At 49.8% G+C, this 18,643-nt stretch overlaps 1 protein-coding gene across 1 annotated transcript in view; it reads right to left on the reverse strand.

Annotated features, from left to right (window-relative positions):
• FAM107A (family with sequence similarity 107 member A) overlaps positions 1-18,344 on the reverse strand; it is a 63,574-nt gene extending 45,230 nt beyond the window's left edge. The window contains exon 1 of the mRNA XM_008173320.4: positions 17,531-18,344. Coding sequence (XP_008171542.1) covers positions 17,531-17,554 — 24 coding nt within the window. The 5' untranslated portion in view covers positions 17,555-18,344. The remainder of the gene's footprint in view (positions 1-17,530) is intronic.
• Positions 18,345-18,643: the final 299 nt, after the last annotated feature.

The following is an 18,643-nucleotide window of genomic DNA, read 5'->3' on the forward strand; positions in this document are numbered from 1 at the left end:
GGCAAGTCACTCTGTTATAGTCCCCTAGCAGCTGACAATGCTTTGCCTCTCACCCCATGATGACCTAGCTTCTTTTATGGTCTCTTGTGAGGGATCTTGTAAAAGGCATATTGGCAGTCTAAATAATGTTAGCCTATTCTCCTTTAACCATTACTACATTGACACATTCAAAGACTTCTAAAGGATTAGTGAGACATGATTTTCCTTCACAGAAACCAGGCTGGATAGATGCTATCAGATCATGATCTCCAGGTGTTTCATAATTCAACTTTTAACCATTGTTTCAACCAGTTTGCCAAGTACCGATGTATGGTTTACTGCCGTGTAATTCCCCAGACTACCCTCAAGCCTTTTTTTCAATATAGGTTCAACATACAATAGTACTTGGTCCTGCTAGTGAAGGCAGGGGGCTGGACTCGATGACCTTTCAAGGTCCCTTCCAGTTCTAGGAGATGGGATATCTCCATTAATTATTATTATTAATTATTATTATTATTTGCTACCATCCAGTCCTGTGGAACAGTCACTGATTTTAATAAGAGATTGCATATCTTCATCAGCAGCTCACCTGCTTTCTTTCAGAGTTCTTTCAGAACTGTTGGATGGACCATGTGGGCTTAGTGGCTTAATGCTTTTTTTAATGACCAGTTTGCCAACACACCTCTTCTTCTAACACCTCCCTCTCTGATAGCGCCTCCTCTTTATTTCCAGAAAAGAGCATTAACCCAGGGAGGACATAATATTATGTTTCCATAGTAATGGGAATCCTTTAATGTACATAAGGAACAAGTTAATGGGAAATTCACACACTGTCCTCTGAGCACAGAGCCGGGTTGTTTGATTTTGTATACCTGATCTCACCTTGGTTTCAATACACCATAAGCATTGCTGTTTTATGCCAGTTCCCATTGTCTGGGACTCATATGCATAGCTGGGTTTGTACAGCATCTGATTAGTTTTTTTAAGCAAAGCACAAAGATAATATTACCTCTATTCCCTGCCCATAACATAGTAGATTTCACTATCATATTGCAAAGTGCTTTCCAGTATATCAAATGATTGGTGTAACATTTCATTACTGATCTTCCGACCTTTAAAAATCTGTCCTAGTCCACCGGGGCTAAAGGTAGGCTCAGGGTTATAGTACTTCCGTGAGATTTAATTTCTGGCTGATGTCAGGAAAACGAACAGTGACCTAATGACTTTTCAACAACTGTGGCGAAAAATGGCAAGCTTACACAGTGAGGCCAGTCCTGAGATCTCATTACTGTACTATTATCACATTACTGCGGCTCACAGGCTGTGCTCAGAGACTATCAGACAGGTGGCCACTTTACTAGCTATTCAAGTAGAACGTTGCCAGTGCTTGGAATAGCCCTTCGTGTTATTTTATTCATAAATCAAGCACCCTTTGGTTTTTTTCCCTTGTCGCCTTTAACGCAAATGCCCACACTGACCTGAAATACCAAGAGGTCATGTTCATTGCTCACAGGACAGGCATGGCCATCACACCATGAATCCACCTATGAATTCATGGCCAAAGTCTGGATCGAGTATAAGTTGCTCCATACTCATATTTAACACAGGGTGGCAGGACACTGTGCGGGTCCTTAATGAGTGCTGCCTGTACTGAGCTATTGGCAGGAGACTTGTCCCCACCTCACTTTCCTCCCTAAGGCTTTCTGTGGCCTCAGGGCCTGCGCTTTTCATTTCTGGAGGGAGGGCAGGGTTCAGGTTTGGATTAGGCCTGACATGGAAGCAGATTTGGTGACCTCATCCCATTCCCCACAGACTCTCATTCGCATCCCAGCACCAGACACCAGCTCTGCACAGGGGAGTCAGCTGCCACTGCACCAGAGAGGTCCGAGCAGCTGGAAGAGGGCGTTGCAGGTCAGGATGGACCTGCATTGGAAAAGCAGGATACCTGCTTCTAACCAGTGTGATGCTTCACTTTCAGGGACAATAAATGCATCAACATAAAAAAAAGAAAAGCTTCACTTTCAGGGACAATAATGCATCAACATAATAATTCCTTAGTGAATTGTCTCTGCATTATGCAAAGGGTGTGTTGTTGGACTGATTGGCCCACTGTCATGTTATGATGCTGGTGTAGTGGACAGCAGGTATGGATTTAATTCAATTTAGCTCCAGTCCAGTTGCTGGGTGTGTTCTTTGCAGTACAGACGCTCCCCAACTTACGCAAGCGTTCTGTTCCGGAACGCCTTGCGTAACTCAAATTAAACGTATCTCCGACCATGATGCAACCCCTCCTCCCCAAAACAACAACTCCTATTTCTAGCTTACGGAATTTTTTCCATAAGTGTGGATTTGCATAAGTCGGGTCTTGCGTAACCCGGGGAACGTCTGTACTGTACCCACTTGTGTCTCTAGGCTGGGATCTGTTCCGAGCAGGGACTCCTGTCTCGCTGGTTCATTTGGATTTTACTCTTTGCACTGCTCTGGCTGCAAGTTCTGCACTAAGGAAATAACAATGGTTTTGCAGAGAGGGCCACACGTTTTAAAACACTGATGAACCAGGCCCATTTTGCCGACTGCCCCGGCAAAATATAACTGCAAAGATAAAGAAGGGAAGCTAATAGCCTCAGGGCTCAATCCAAGTGGAAAAACCCACTAGTGAATTCAATGGGAGTTAGACTCGGCCCCAATAAATGTCCAATCTCAATGCTGCGTATTGAGTCTAAAAACAAACACTACAGAGACCAGTGAGATCAAGCGTAATGTGTTGCTTTTATACAGGTCTGAACAGCAGGCTGCCTGCAAATTAACCAAAGCAATGAATAGCCGGACACAGTGTAAAACACTACCCACAGCCCAGCCAATCAGTATGCAAGGACAATTTGGGAAGCATTAGCACTGACTGTCAAATCTGACACTCCAACACAAAGACCACAAGGAAAGTCTTGGTTGGGTGCCACCTAACACAAAACAAAGCACAACATTATGCCATGCAGTACACTATGCCAAAGAACCCCCCAAATCCTCACCTGCAATGGGTCACTTTTCATCTAGTCCCTTGTGGTGCGCTGCGTGTGTAACATGTGCACACCCACACAGCCAAATTCTTGCACTGCCCTCAGTTGGCTACATTCACGCCATTCAGCAGAACCTTGTTAACTGCTATTAGTGTCCCTTTCAGAACCCAGCTCTTCTGACGCCCACTATGGCCCCCTTCCCACTTGACCTCACTGCCTCAGGCCTACAGGAGATGGGTCCTAGCAGAAAAAGCCAGCCTGTGTTTGGGCCAATCTCAAAGTTGGCTCTGATCAGATGTTGGGGTCTGGTTCAGCCCATTAGGGAGAGGTGGTAACTGCAGAATTTGTATCCAGGCCTAGATGTCTGGCTCCCAGCCCCAACGTTTGGGTTGTTGGGGTTTCAGCGTAGGACTTGGACACATCACCACTGGCCTGGGAATGAAAACAGGGACGGTTCCTTAAAACCCGGGACAAAGCGTGCCCTGGGCAAACACACCGCCACCCCCTGGTTCCCAGGGCCGGCTCTAGGTTTTTTGCCGCCCTAAGCTAAAAAGGCACTGATGTGGGCACAAACAAAAACCTTCTCATGTCTGAACTACCAAGACATATGGCTCCTAGACAGGCAGCCATGTGGGCATGTCCTCCCATGCCCTTCCCCTTGCTGGTGTGTGGCACGCCCTCCGTCACCTGGCAAGCCACTCCTACAGGCCGTACGTTCTGTGGGGCAGGGACCTCCCGCTGAATGTTTTCTGTGCAGTGCCTAGCACACTTGTGGTTGCCATAAAATAATGAATCATGATCTACACTGGAGTTTAATGGGGCCAGCGGGTTTTAGCATCACCTGTACTGAAGAAGACATTTTTAGATGTCAAGGAAGCCTTCCTAGCCGAGACATTAATGCTGAGTAATTCTCTGCTGCTCTTTTACAAAGAACAATTGAAGGCTGTGGCAGACATTCAGGTCTGTCTTTGTGGCTCTATAATCAGCGAAATCAAAAACCTGGATCTGAATCATCTGGACTTTGGGCAAGTTTAGCTACTGCCGAGTGTCTGAGCTTCACAACCCAGCCCATCTCGAGTCTCTCTCTAGTCCCATGTTCGACTAACGCTGATTTTAGAATGAAGTATGCTCACTGCAGCTCCTACATGACTTGGTACATGTAGGAGTAATGTTGCAAAAGTGATAGATAGAAAGTCACTGGAAAACATGGAGAAGAACATAAGAATGGCCGTAGTGGGTCAGAGTAAAGGTCCATCTAGACCAGTATCCTGTCTTCCAACAATAGCCAATGCCAGGTGCCCCAGAGGGAATGAACAGAACAGGCAATCGCCGAGTGATCCATCGTATGTTGTCCACTCACAGCTTTCGGCAGAGGAGACGCGTTAGAGATTGTTTGTGAACTTTGTGTCAGCGTTTTTATTGCTAGCTTAGAGGCTTGCCCCAGCATCCTTGGCCAACACTTCCCCTGTCCAGACTTCCATACAGTAGAAGCTGAGCAAATTGTTCACCTGACAGCCACAGTCCCACCCCAGAGGTGGCTGCATAGCAGTAGTTGGCTATGAAGAGATCACAGCAGTAAGAGCTCAAGGATCCTGTGGGGATGACAGGCCCCACAAGCACACACAAATTATTCTTCTTGTTTTGCTACTTCCTGAAGTTTCCTTGACATGTGAGTGGCTCAATCCAAATGCAAACCCCGAGGAACAAAGCCGCAGCAGCAGCCCAGCAAAGACTTGAATCAGTTTTGATTTGGGCGTCAGCGAGCTGGCCCAGATCTGTCAGCCAGCGCTTTTCCCGGGCAGTGATCGCTCTGGTCACTTTCCCACTAACGACTCCACCTGCCTCTCCTACTCCGCAGACCAGCCTGCTCCCCAGCTGAGCTTTTACGGGCCTTTGTCAGTCCCAAAGGAAACAGTTTTAGGAGAAAGAGCAAAAGAAAAAACCCAGATTTTTCAGCGGTTCTGTTTTTTGTTGACTCCATACTGGGGAAGTAAATGGTTTCTGAGGCGGCGAGGCTGAGCCCAGCTCCTCTGCACACCGGGGATACGAAATTCCCCTCTCCCACAGCTCCCGCGCTATACAGTGGAATTGTAGCAGCTCTGTTTGCATTTCAGACTCTCTTCGGGTGCCTTACCCTGCTGGGCGAATTTCACCCAGCAATAATACATTTGGGATTGTCTGCTTGAAAGAGCTAGATCAGTTAGAATGATTGTGTGTGTGTGTGTGTGTGTGCATGCACGTGTGTGTGCACAATTGTGCAAAGAAGTCCTACAAGGAACTCTGTTCCGTGGGCCAGGGATCTGTCTAGAAATGCTTTCTGCAGCCTCCCTAACGCTGCAGGTGGCATTTGGCCATAGTGTCAGCAGAATTCAGTCCCTTTAGTTCTATTCAAATGGTCTCTTAGGGCTGGAAGACAGCAGCTCTCTCTTGCTTCCTGCCCAGTGCGCTCAGCTGTACGTCAGGGCATTTTCTGTGGGCATGTCGGAGTGACATGAGCTTGTTCTCCTTCCTCGACTGCGGCGGCAGCGAAAGCCCAGAGTTTGACGCCTGTCAGCAAGCTGGGCTCTTTAATTACACTCGGGCTTTCTTTGCTTCACAAACCACCGAGCTGCTTTTCTTTTTGCTCCTGCTAACAAGGCTCAAAGCTCTCGGTTCCCACAAGAAATCTGGAAAATAGCGAAGGGCCCAAGTCTCATTGGTCAAGCCCAGATTTTGACACCCACCCCCAAAATTCAGGGTTGTTCAGAATAGCGGTTTGCTCTCGCCTTTGGGTGTGGATCTGGTTTCGGAGTCTGAATGTCAGCGACATTTGCCGGGCTGTGGCTATGGTGTCTGGCTCGGGCACATCTCTAATTACAAAAGGCAGACGGTCCAGTGTCAGAGTGTACATCTTAGCAGGGCAATCAACCCTGCAGCTGGCACAGAAACCCCAGCATGTAGGGCTAACCCACTAGCTCCGTGGTTAGGAATATGGCTCCGAACTGGCCATTTTTTGCTGCCTGTCAGAGCTGAAGTACCATAAAGAGCAGACCCTTGGGCAGAGCGCCCCCCTGTCACTCTGCATTGACCCCTTTGGCTGACATACTGCTGCTGATGGGAGCCAAAGGGCGGGAGCAAGCTGCAGATGAGGGCCTGGAGGGAAGGAAAGGCTGGGGAACCTCTTTCCACCAAGTAAAGCGAAAGGCATCACTTTTTGGCCACTGCAAACCATGATTGCTAGTACTCCACAGCTCCCAACCTGTTAGCCTGCGAGGCCAGGGCACTGCCTACGCCTTTGGGTATTCTGTGCAAAGGCACAAATGTGGCGCCTAGCTAACTGTGGCTGAAATTAGCCCACAGGGATAAGCATAAGATGAGGTGGGAAAGCCTTTGGGAATGAAATTGTCCCTCTGCCTGGCTCTAGTGCTGGAAGAAAGGCAGGCTCCTCCCGAGAGCGCTTTGGCTACAACCCAGCTTGGAAAGGCTGCCGGGGTCTGAAAGAGGACACAGGAGGAAGAGGAGAAGGCAGGGGATGTGGCATCATGAACCAGGCTGCAGGGATGCCTGTGGACAGAGCTGTGTGGACATTCAGACCACAAACAGCCATTGGATTCATCCCCCAGCTCACGCCAACCTTGCCATGTGCCAGGGTGGACACACTGCCCATAGTCTCCCCAGCACTGCGTGGAGAGAGAGCGTGAGCGCTCATCTCTGCGTCAGAGCCAACCACTCATCAACAAGCTCGCCAGTGCTAGGAGACACAAACAGGTGTCGCTTCAGCACCGGCCAGGCCAGTCGTTCTAGCAAAACTCTTCTGATGCCTGAACAGACGTGTTTATTATGGACAACGCAAGGGAAACCCCCACTCTCTGTCCTGCTCCCACAGCTGATTAGATCTTCTCTCAAAACATCAGTGCCACGAAACCCCTGGTAGTGTTTAGTGACCACCAGCCCCACTTGCTCTGCCTTTTGGGCCTTACCATCGATGGTCCCATTGCCTGAAGGGGGGGTGTCATGCCCAGATTGCGACGCGAAGGCCGCCGCTGTTCTAGCAGGATGGGTGTGTTCCTGTGCCGAGAGGAACTCGTAGAGTCGGCAACGTCCAAACTGGGTTTTGCACAATAGCTATAAAAAAGAGCTAGGGACAATCCAAAAGTGTGGGTCCTTCCTGAGAACTTTGGCCTGGATGTCAGTGAACCCGGCAATGCCTGGGGGCCCCCGGCCTTCACACCACAACACAACTCATTTCCTTCAGTCATACGGCATCTCACACTGCATGCTTTTCTGGCCAGATGAGTAACATTCTTTAAGGTCAATATAGCCTGTAGGCAGCCTTTGAAAAGCACACGGAGGGCAATTGTTCATCGGCTTACAGCGTCTCTCCCCCACAACCAGCATTTGCTGCCACCACCAGCGTTAAAACAGGGAGTTGGCACTGAGCAGCTGTTTTTCTAACAGAGTCCTGTGGGAAGCTGTCCTTAGCCCGACGCTATTTCACATTTTTTATCAATGACCTGGAAGAAAACATAAAATCATCACTGCTAAAGTTTGCTGATGACACACCAATTGGGAGAGTGATAAATAATGCAGAGGACAGGTCACTCGATACAGAGTTCTTGGCAAACTGGGTACAAGTGACAATATGCATTTTAATACGGCTAAATGTAAATGTATCCATCTAGGAACAGAGACTGAAGGTCACGCTTGCAGGATGGGGGACTCTAGCCTGGGAAGCAGCGACTCTGACAGAGATTTGGGAGTCGTGGTGGATAATCAGCTCACAGTGCAATGCTGTGGCCGAAGGGCTAATGCGATCCTTGGATACAGAAAGAGGGGAATCTCAAATAGGAGCAGAGAGGTTATTTCACTCCTGTATTTGGCAGTGGCGGGCCTGCTGCTGGAATCCTGTGTCCAGTTCTGCTGCCCACAGTTCAAGAAGGATGCTGATAAGTTGGAGAGGGCTCAGAGAAGAGCTACGAGAATGATTAAAGGATTAGAAAACCTGCCTTATAGTGATAAACTACATAGATTGAGCTCCGTGAGTCTAACAAAGAGAATGTTAAGGGGTGATTTGATCACAGCCTAGAAGGGATCACAGGGAACAAATATTTAATTAATGAGCTCTTCAGTCTAGTGGTGAAAGGTCTGACTGGATCCAATGGCTGGAAGTTGAAGCTAGACAAAGTCACACTGGAAATAAGGTGTTGGTTTGTAACAGTGAGGGTCATTAACCACTGGAACAATTGCTCAGGGGTCGTGGTGGAGTCTCACATTTTGAAATCCAGATGGGCTGTTTGCCTAGATCTGCTCTAGGGGTCACTGCGTGGCCGGTCTCTGCCCCGTGCGACGCAGGAGGTCAGACTACATGATCACAACGGTCCCTTCTGGCCATGGGGTCTCTGAATCTAAGCAAATGCTCTTTCCCCCTTGCTCTATCCTCCTCCCATGCAGATGCTCCTGCCTTCCCCGACATCTCTGCCTTGGAGCACAGACATCAGCTTCCAGCCAGTGAGTTTTGCTCTGCCTTTCAGAACTGGCGGTTCCAGTTTAATTGGGATTATTGACTAACGTGGGGATAGTTGTATGTTCACATAAAGACATTTGGGGCATATCCTCAGCTGCTGCAAATCTGCACAAGCCCCACTGATGTAAATGGAACGACCCTGATTTATGGCAGCTGCGGATCTGGCCCGTTCCGTTCCATTTTCCCGTTTGATTCCCGAGGCTCTTCTTGCTACCGGTTGTTGCTTTCCAGCTGATGCCGGCGGAGGCTGATGAGCTTTAGAAGGAAGGAAATGGGAACTGAGCTGGGGAACGAACAGAACAGTCTTTGAGTAATTACATCTGGGACCCCGGGTCCATTTCTTCCCCTTAAATGGAAGTTCCCGGATCTATAGCGCTGGTGGAATCACGCTCCGGCTCTCGGCGCGGCTGGCTGGCATGACATGTTAATCCCCCGGAAATTGGAGTTCTTTCTTCCTTGCACTCTGCCTTGCAGTCAATGAACGGGCCCGTTTCTGGCTCGCATGATAAAGCTCTTCTCTGTCCTGCCAGCCACAAACACTGCTGCTCTTGTTTGCCTTTGCTCTGCACTCCTCTGTCCAAAAGCAGGGCCCAGCATTCGAATGGGCAGGACAAGAGTTTCCAAAAGCTCCAAGGGAGAGAAGCGGCTTTTGGTCAATGTGAATTTTCCATTTAGTGACACAGATTTTCCCTTTAAACTTCCCCTTAGCATTTAAGAGCTCTGCTCTCTGCCAGCTCCTTGCCGTTTCACAGCTGGCACCGGTCAAGAGAAAGGGTCAAACTCTTCCCTGGTGTAAACTCCACTGGAACAAATGGAATTATACCAGGTGCTGCTTTGACCCAATGTCCAGTCTGTGGCAAACAGAGGCTCATTAACAATATGCCCTTCAGAAAACAAAGCCTTTGTTTTAGGGTTGGTTGGGCTAGAATGCTTGAGGTTGTGCCTGTGTTCAGATGCTGATCCACATGTGAGGCTTGGAAGAGAATTCCCCTGTTCAGCTGTCTGGTGACACTGATAAAAATGGCATCACTGCCTGCTGCTATATTGAGAACCAGAGGAAGAAGAACCAAAAGAAACACAACTTCTACTTAAAAAAAAGAACAGGAGTACTTGTGGCACCTTAGAGACTAACAAATTTATTAGAGCATAAGCTTTCGTGGGCTACAGCCCACTTCTTCGGATGCATATAGAATGGTTCGCATCCGAAGAAGTGGGCTGTAGCCCACGAAAGCTTATGCTCTAATAAATGTGTTAGTCTCTAAGGTGCCACAAGTATTCCTGTTCTTTTTGCGGATACAGACTAACACGGCTGCTCCTCTGAAACTTCTACTTAGTTCTTTACTTGCTACCCTTGCTGTGCCAGTGGCAGAATCAACAGGTAGATGCTTATAATCTTGGACAACCTTACAATGGACAAAATGACTAGCTTTGAAAGAGACACCTCTTATGACTATCTAGCCAGTGGCTTTACTCTATTACCTGCACCAAAGCCAATGAAAGGGGCAAAGGACCTGTTATTTATCGATGCACCGTTCTCCTCCTGTTAGAGGAGAGGTACAGTATAAGTAATATTAGCCCCTTTCCTTCTAGGGATTTTATTCCAGGACGTAGCTTGTATTTTAGAATTGAAATATTGACTCTTGTAGCATTCGTCACCTTTGCAGGATGAATCATCTGGTTTGGGGAAATGATCGTGCTTGCAACGAATGTATGGCTAACCATATTTTATCTGAAATTGCAGGAAGCAGGATCATTTTGAAACAACAGTATCAGAGGGGGAGCCGTGTTAATCTGAATCTGTAAAAAGCAACAGAGGGTCCTGTGGCTTGCATCTGAAGAAGTGAGGTTCTTACCCACGAAAGCTTATGCTCCCAGTACGTCTGTTAGTCTCAAAGGTGCCACAGGACCCTCTGTTGCTTTTTGAAACAACAGGTCTATTTTATCTTGTCTTTATTTGATCTTTTATCTATCTTGTGTTTGCGTCGATGGGAGCGGCAGGGAAAATCAAGGCACAGTTTCATTTCGTGGGGAGCTTCCTTTATATGTGGGAGGGGGAGGTAGGTAAAAATCTGAAGAAATGAGTAGGAAGAGCTCACTCTTCTCCAAAGCTTCTTAAATAGAAAAGAGCTGAAGTATGCAACTTCCTTTAACTTCTGTAGAGCTGCAGTACGATCTCCCCAATAACCCGATGTACCATGTCAATTGAAAGGGATGGCATGTAAGGTTGCCCAGAGGTACAGTTATACTACGTCTGGCATAGCGCATGGTATTATACTTTTACTGCTGTAACAGTAGTTACACTAAATCGGGAGTAGCACATCGCTCCAGAGATTACAGGCTATCACTCAGTACAAAAAGGTTACCTGCTGCTTTGCTTTCACTTCCTATGGACTTGGGGCCTGGTGACAACCGGTTTCCCATACCAGTGGCTGATGTCACCATCACTGGACTGTGTCGTCGTCTGTGGATAAGTGGAACTGACAGAATGAGTTGATTACAAGAGTGGAAAGCACTTGGGGGTGTTTAAATATCTCGATGATCAGCAGCAGTCAGAAAAGTAATACAGAGATGTGGGAGTCAGGGGATACAGGAAATTGGCAGAAATACAGCCGAGTACAGAGCAGTTCTAGTGATCCTGGCAACATCTGTGTGGTACATTTTATTTTTATGTAGCATCCTTAAATGTATTGTCATGTTTCACATGGTGGCAAGAGAAGAGAGAGGCCAATGCACCTGTGATGGGTCAGCTGACCCCCATTTGGGCTTAAAAGAGGGCACCTGGGCTCTAAAGAGAAGAGTTGGTCAGGAAGGGGCAGCGAGAGCTGCCTGGAAGGCCAGAGATCGAGAGACTGCAGGAGGTCCCTGAAGGAAGCTGTAGGTGGTTCCTGGTGGAAGGCAGAAGATGAGAGGGCTGAAGGCAGGAGAGCAGCTGAGGGAGTTGCCTCCTGGCATTCAAGTTGGAGAGCCAGAGCAAAGGGCCAGAGAAGGCAGAAGGCAAGGGGCAGTGGATAGGGAGGCCACTCGTCTCTCTTGATACTGGCCTGGCCTCTCTCTGGTGGGTTTGTCCCCTGTCCAGTCCTAGGAGAAAACCAGAGGTGGTTTTATCCAGTAGCGGATGGGCGGCACCATTCTGAAGAGGGTGCCACTCCAGCCCTCTGTCCTAACCTCGCCCGCTTCACGCAGCTCAGGCTGGTGGCGCCAGGGCACTCTAGAAAATGGCGTCCCCCATGTGGCAGGACCTTGCACATGCCAGGCATGTGAGGTCACGCTGGCGGGGGCAGGCCCATGCCGTTCCTGGAAGTGCGGGAATGTCCGATGTTCTGGGAATGTGTGAGCGGTGGAGGGGCTTACCCACGGGCAGCTGAGTGCTGGGAGCTGGAAAAGGGGGCTGATATGGGTGCTCCCCTGGTGAGGCAGAACTCCCAGCAGAGAGGATGTGGGGGTTCCTGCTGGGAAGAGCAGGGTTACAGTCTAGTTGTGCGAGCTGGGTGGCTGTCTTGCTGAAAGGTCCAAAGAAGAATCCGGGTGTGGTGGAAGACGCGGGCACGTGGTACGTGCTAGGTCAGTGGACTAGACAATGTGAGGTATTAAGGACTATATACATTGGCGACTATGGAGAAGTGGAGTTAGTCTAGGGCTTTTGTTATGGAATATTTGAACTATGTTTTGGTAATAAACTGTCCCAAAGGAGGGAATTGTTGAGGCAAGAAAGCCTGTGTGACGTTAATGGGGACGCTGAAGGAGGGAATTTGAGGCCAGCATGCCTGTTCTGCCACTGGAGGGCGCTGCAGGTGGGCTCGCCCTATGACAGACTAGAAATACTGACAGGCCAAGTAGGAGAGCACCACGGCAGTTCATAAAGAACTGAGTGACACGGGCTGACTTCACGGCATTGGCGGAGTTTTCAGTTCCAGCTGCTATTTCCAGTTTAACACTCTTGACCTATGGCCTATCTTCAGGCTCCCGTTCCCGGAGAGGCCAGACCCTTCCCCTTGACTATAACTAAACCTCTCCACAGGGAGAATTTAAAACAGACGATCAGGCTGGTGCAGCATGCTTCATTTGCTTATGTAACCCCCCGGTCATTGTCTGAAGGCCTTCTTCCTAAATCATTGGACTGCTGCCTTCAGTAGTTCATATCCGCAAGCCACGCTCCCGGCTGCAAGGGAAGATGAGCTGACACCAGGGTATGTCTTTGCAGTGTTGTGGAAGCCTGACATTCCGGAGAATGTGTGTGGCCAGAACCGTCACTGAGAAGGTGGCCGGCTCTGCCAGCGAAGCTTGAGGCCAGCATTGCTAATGTGTTAAATGTGCAGGTGAGCAAGAGGTGCAAGGAAACCCCGGACACAACAGCAGAGACATGAAAGAGCAATTCCACGTCCCTCCCATGGCTCTTCCTGCAGTCTCTCCTCAGAACTGCAAATCAGTCTCTGGAGTAACTCCCAGACAGGGCCGGAGAGCTAGATTAGCTTAGGTTGTTGATCTGCTCTAAATCTAATAACCCCCCATTGCCTTTACTCCCCTTTATCTCACTGATGACGGCGGAATCTGTGCTTTGCAAAGCACAGGGCAGAGGGCCTGGCCCTGAGGCCTTTTCACCCTGATCTCCCCCTTCCTGCCCTCGGCCGTGTTCTGCGCCTCCTGTTGCATCTTGTCCCTGTTTCAGCCCCGATCTTGCAGTTGCTGGTGTGGATCTGTGCGGAGCCGGTGTCCCCACATGAGGCAGCGATGGTGAAGCAGCTGCAACCCTAGAAGGGGGAATTTTGTGGGATCCCTGACCTAGGGCTGGCAGCTAACGCCCTGCAAGCTCCCTGCGGATATGCCGGCACTCTTTGCTAAGCCCTATTGTTCTGCTGATGTCCTGTACATCACAATCCACTTATTTTAATCCCTCGGCGCTGCTGTTCTGTTCTAAATCTGAAAGGCGTGAAGCTGGGACAGTTCCTGACTTCAGCCCTAGCTTGGGTGTGACGTACGTGTAGCCCCTCACCGGCACGTCCTGGGCCTGGGCCTGGCTGAGGGAACCCAGCCCTTCTGCAGCAGCGTGTTCAATGCAGCTCTTAATGACGCCTGGGAGGGCTTGGACAAAACCGCCACGCAGTTTCTGTTAGCATAACCTGGCCAGGACCGGCAGGTACAGCTAGGGGAGGAGGAGCTCACACAGGGGATGTCATACCTGGGCAGAGCAGACGCAGCTGGTTCAGAGGGACCAGTGCTAACGCTTCACTGGGCAGTAACGCTCCTCCCACGCAGCACCAATGTGCCAGGATGGACAATTCCTCCCTGACTCTCACAGGCGATCAGCTCGCTCCTTGTGCTGGCCCTAGTCCCCCTTGTGCCTTTCGTGTGTGGCGACAGATGTCTTTCCTTGGGGTCCACAAACACTGCTAACCTCTTGGCGTGGCTCCCGCTGCGGGCCTCCGGGTAGGCTTCCACCCAGGCTGTCCGCGTCACAGATCCCCTGGTTCGCATGGTCTGAGACAAGGAGCACAGGCTATGGCCCGAGTCCTGGGCTGCAGCCAGGAGCACACAGTACTGTTCACGAGGTCCCTGTGCACAGGGCCAGTCCAGCGATGTAAATCAGAGCCAGAGAGGAGGGTGAGGTGGTTAAGAGACTCAAGCCAGAATCCCAATTCCCACCTCTGCCACAGACACCCTGTGTATCCCTGAGCAAGTCACTTATCCTCTTTGGCTCACTTTCCCCAGCTATAACATCGGACGGCTGAAGTCCCTGCCTCACAGGACGGCTGGAAGGCTGAATCCAGCAGCGCGGGCACGGGGCTCAGATACTGCAGGGATGGATGAAAGTCCTACCTACATAACCAGGGCCAAACTTCGCCACAAACGACTGGGGCTAGCTGGCAGGACGCACAAAGCGCTGTCAATGGGGCGTCGCTATATCCTGGCCACGCCCCGATACTGTCTGCAGAGGGGCATGGCATACAGGGGCTGCTACGCCGGCCCTGGGCCAGTCCTCTGACAGCTGGCTAGGCCTCTCCCTTGTCCTTTGTTCCTCTGTTTTCCGGGCCGAGCTACTCACTAGACATTGCGGCAGCCATGTTAAATCCGGCTCTCCTGCTTCGCTTGTATGTATCAGGCGAAACTTTATCTGAACACACGCAGGGAGTCTGTAAATGCCTGCGAAGGACGCCAGAGAAAGGAGGTTGGCACTCGGGAACCCCTGATTACAGCCCCTCAGCCAGGCTAGCTTCTGCTTGGGCACATAGACATTAACTCAGTGCTGGAGGAAACGCACAACCTAACCGTACCTAGGAAACAGGAGAAAAGGGGCTTTCCCTTCCACCGCCATCAGATTCATTCTAGACAATAAAAAATGGACCCACAAGTCATTAGTCTCTAACGGCTCTTCCTGCTTACCGGCCACTACCCAGGGCCACATTCTTTTGTCTAACCAGGCAACGTTGTGGTTGTTGAAATGCAAGTGAAATCTCTGACCTTGTTTGTACCCACCCAAGTCAAGTCGTCTTCAAACCAGCATCTTTCAGAAGCGTGTCAGAGCCAAGCCTGCTGTACTGGAAACGCTCCTCTTTTGTGGGCCCTGCCATCCACCAGCTATAGTGCAGGGGTTATGGAGGCGATTGGGGGGCACTGGCCCCATGGCAGCACTCGTGAGGGGGATTTTATCGTTAAATTAAAAAACGCTGTTACCTTGTCCCCAGTCAGCTCCTAGCGCACGGCTTGGTGTAACATAGAAGGCATTGAAGCACGTCTCAGGGCTACTTTGGTACAAATTCAGCCCTCCATCCCACAGACTTCGGGTACATCATCATTCAAGCCAGGTGCAAACTCCCACTCCAGGAGACATCCCTGATGGAGCTAGAAGTACAGCCGCGGGGGCTTGAGCAGCAGGAGGGGCTCCGATGATATCATGGTTGGCGTGGCTATCCCCTCCCAGCACCATGGCTCCCCTCAATCAGAGCTAACACAGGTATGTCTCCGCGAGCAGGAAGTTCCACTGTGCAGCTCGAATGCAGCTATACTCTGTGTCACAGCGGTGGAGTGTATGGGATAGGTTAGGAAAAGGCTAATTTATGGAAGTTTGCAGATGACACAAAAATTGAGGGAGTGGTAAATAATGCAGAGGACAGGTCACTGCTTCAGAGTGATCTAGCTCGCTTGGTAAACTGGGTGCAAGCAAGCAACGTGTGTTTTAATACAGCTAAATGGAAACGTCAGCCGTACTTACACGATGGGGGACTCTACCAGGGAAAGCTCGGAAAAAGATTTGGGGATCATGCTGGATAATCAGCTGACCATGAGCTGCGGGTGTGATGCTGAGGGCAAAAGGGCTAATGTGCATAAACAGGGGAATCTCGAGTAGGAGCAGAGAGGTTATTTTGCCTCTGTGTTTGGCACAGGTGCGACCGCTGCTGGAATCCTGTGTCCAGTTCTGGTGCCCACAATTCAAGAAGGATGCTGATAAATCGGAGAGGGGTCAGAGAAAAGCCATGAGAACGATGAAAGGATTAGAAAATTTGCCTTATAGTGAGAGACTCAATGAGCTCCATCTATGTAACTGAAGAAAGAGAAGGATAAGGCATGACTTGATCATAGTCTATAAGTGCCTATGCAGGGAATGGGCTCTTCAGTCTAGCAGAGGAAGGTTTAGCCAGATCCAATGGTTGGCAGTTGAAGCTAGACAATTCAGACTGGAAATAAGGCGTAATTTTTCGACAGTGAAGGTCATGAACCATTGGCACTGTTCCCCGAGGGTTGTGGTGGATTCTCCATCACTGGCAGTTCTGAAATGGAGCTGGGACGTTTTCCGAGACGCTCTGCTGCAGGGATTGTTTGGTGGCAGGTCTCTGGCCGGTGTTATACGGGGAATCAGGCAGATGATCACAATGGTCCCTTCTGGCCTTGGAATCTATGAATCTGTAATTGTGGCATTTGATGCTGACTGTGCCCTTAGTGGGAAGGGGAGTTAATGGGAGAAGAGAAAGGGAGGAAAACAAACACGTCCTCCTGGCAGATGAGGGGAGGGAGAGACCTCAGCTGAGTTTCATTGACAGAGGAATCCGGCCTTGCATACTTGGTGGCGAGTGAGCTGTGAACAATTTACAGGGCAAGAAATATTTCTGAGAACCAGCCATGCTTTTGCCCAGTGAATACATTCCGGGAAATTCTGAGCTGCTTGCAGGTGATTCTCGAACAGACAAGAGGCTACATTAAAGAACTGATTTGCGATGAATATTTGCTCAGCTGTAGCCTCTAACATGTTTTCTCAAGGTGGAGGGTCATTTCTGATCAGAAACGTGAAGGCAGGCATGCCAAACCGGCCAGAGAGGAATGCTTTTTACTACAGGGGAATAAGTTCACATTTTATTTACACTAATCAAATGAAAAAACAATGCAGTGAGCTGCTCCTAGTGACGCAAGACGCCAGGCTGCTGAGTTTAGCAAGTAGAACAATCCCAAGAGGTCTCCTTCGCTTCTGGCACTGGCTTGCTGATGGACCCCTGGCATCATGCTGTAGATCTAGAGAGAATGCAATGGACAGACCTGCACACCCATTCACTTTACACATCTCCCCAATGCGCCAGAAAGCAAAATGCTGCCCTGCGGTTAACATCGCTTAGAACTGTCACAAGTGAAGTCGGTAAAACCCTGCTGACCTTGCCTGACAAGATTAAAAACATCAGATATGTGAGTGAACATTGTCATTGGCAGTGACTGCAAAAGCTAAGCCTGGTTTGTGGGTGTGCGTGTGTGCAGCTCTCCAGCTTCCGGACATATCACTGTTCAGCCCCACCCCACGCTCCTCATTGGCCCTAGAGAGCTCCCTAAAGGACGGCCAATTATCAATCTGATCAGATCGAATTACTTCATTCAGTTGACAGCGTTTGACACCTGTGTCCACACCAGCCGCTCCTTGTCTCTAACCCACCACTGAACTCCTGAAAGGATTGGGCAGTGCACAAAGGGGTTAATCAGAGCTACATGTGAGCAGACAAGGGTCATCTCTTCAAAGGCACCAATGCTTAAGCATCAAAGAATAAAGGCATCCCATTACCTTTTTCCCGTGAGCTGCTCCCATAGTACACGTTCAGTGTCCAGAAAGCCTCCCCCAGATCTCCGGCAGTCCCTCCGAATTGTCCAATTGGCTTGCGCTTGCGGGGAGTCGCAGGCTCTGTGTTGTTCTGTGGTGTTGTCCACACAATCTGTGGAGAGGCATGGGCTGCATTAAACACTAGGGAATGTGCAAACACACGGCTCCTGGCTCCCTGACAGCTCCAGTTTATTCCACAGAGCAACGCAGGCAAAAATCAGCAGGATCTTAAAGGAGATGAGCATCGAAGTTTTCCTTTGACTTCTTCTCCCGCCACGTAAAGAACTCACTTCTGTATACCTAATGTCTGACTTGCACCCAGGGTCTGCCCAGGCACAAAGGCAGCTTTCATCCTGTAGATGCCTGGCTTCTAAGCTGGGTTCCTTACTCTGAAAGGCTGTGGAAGATTATAGTAATTGTACTTGACAGACCAAGATGTCACAGAATGCAGAGCTGATCTGGGAAAGAATTCGACCTGCTGGGCTCGGCTGGGCCCTAGCACTAGGAGCTCCTTGTTTGCTCGTGGATTTGTGCCATCCTCTCTAGCCATTTGTCTTGCACGGCGCGATGGCTTGGCGGAGACGCCTTGAAAAATAAGCCCATTTCCCCACTTCTCCGAGAAAGAATGCAGGCTTATTATTCAGCTGCTAGGCTATGGCTCCGGCACTCCCAATCAGGCAGTACTTCAACTTCTCCAAGTTCTTGCGGCTGCTCACAAACAAGCATCTTAAACAAAGATGTTACATAACGTGACGTGTGTGTGTGGCTTAGCCCCAGTGGGTCCCCCCGCCGAACTGCACCGGGCAAAGGCCTTGTCCTACACGCTTGCTCCGGCTGCACTGGAGTTCTGCCCAGCTAAATCAGCACCCAGGGCCAATCCAGGGGGGTGCTGAACACCCTCTGTTTCTGTTAAAGTCAGTGTGAGATGGGGGGGCTCAGTTCCACTCCGGAGACTTGTCAATGAGCTTTAATAAACTCACCAGGGAAGATCTCAGTCATAAAGAATCCTTTCAAACCACTAGTGACGGGAGGCCATGGGGCACCCCCCTACCCCTTTTGCAGCTACCACAGCCAAAT

Source organism: Chrysemys picta, chromosome 7 (assembly GCF_011386835.1).
Source record: "Chrysemys picta bellii isolate R12L10 chromosome 7, ASM1138683v2, whole genome shotgun sequence".
Taxonomy (NCBI): Eukaryota; Metazoa; Chordata; order Testudines; family Emydidae; genus Chrysemys; species Chrysemys picta.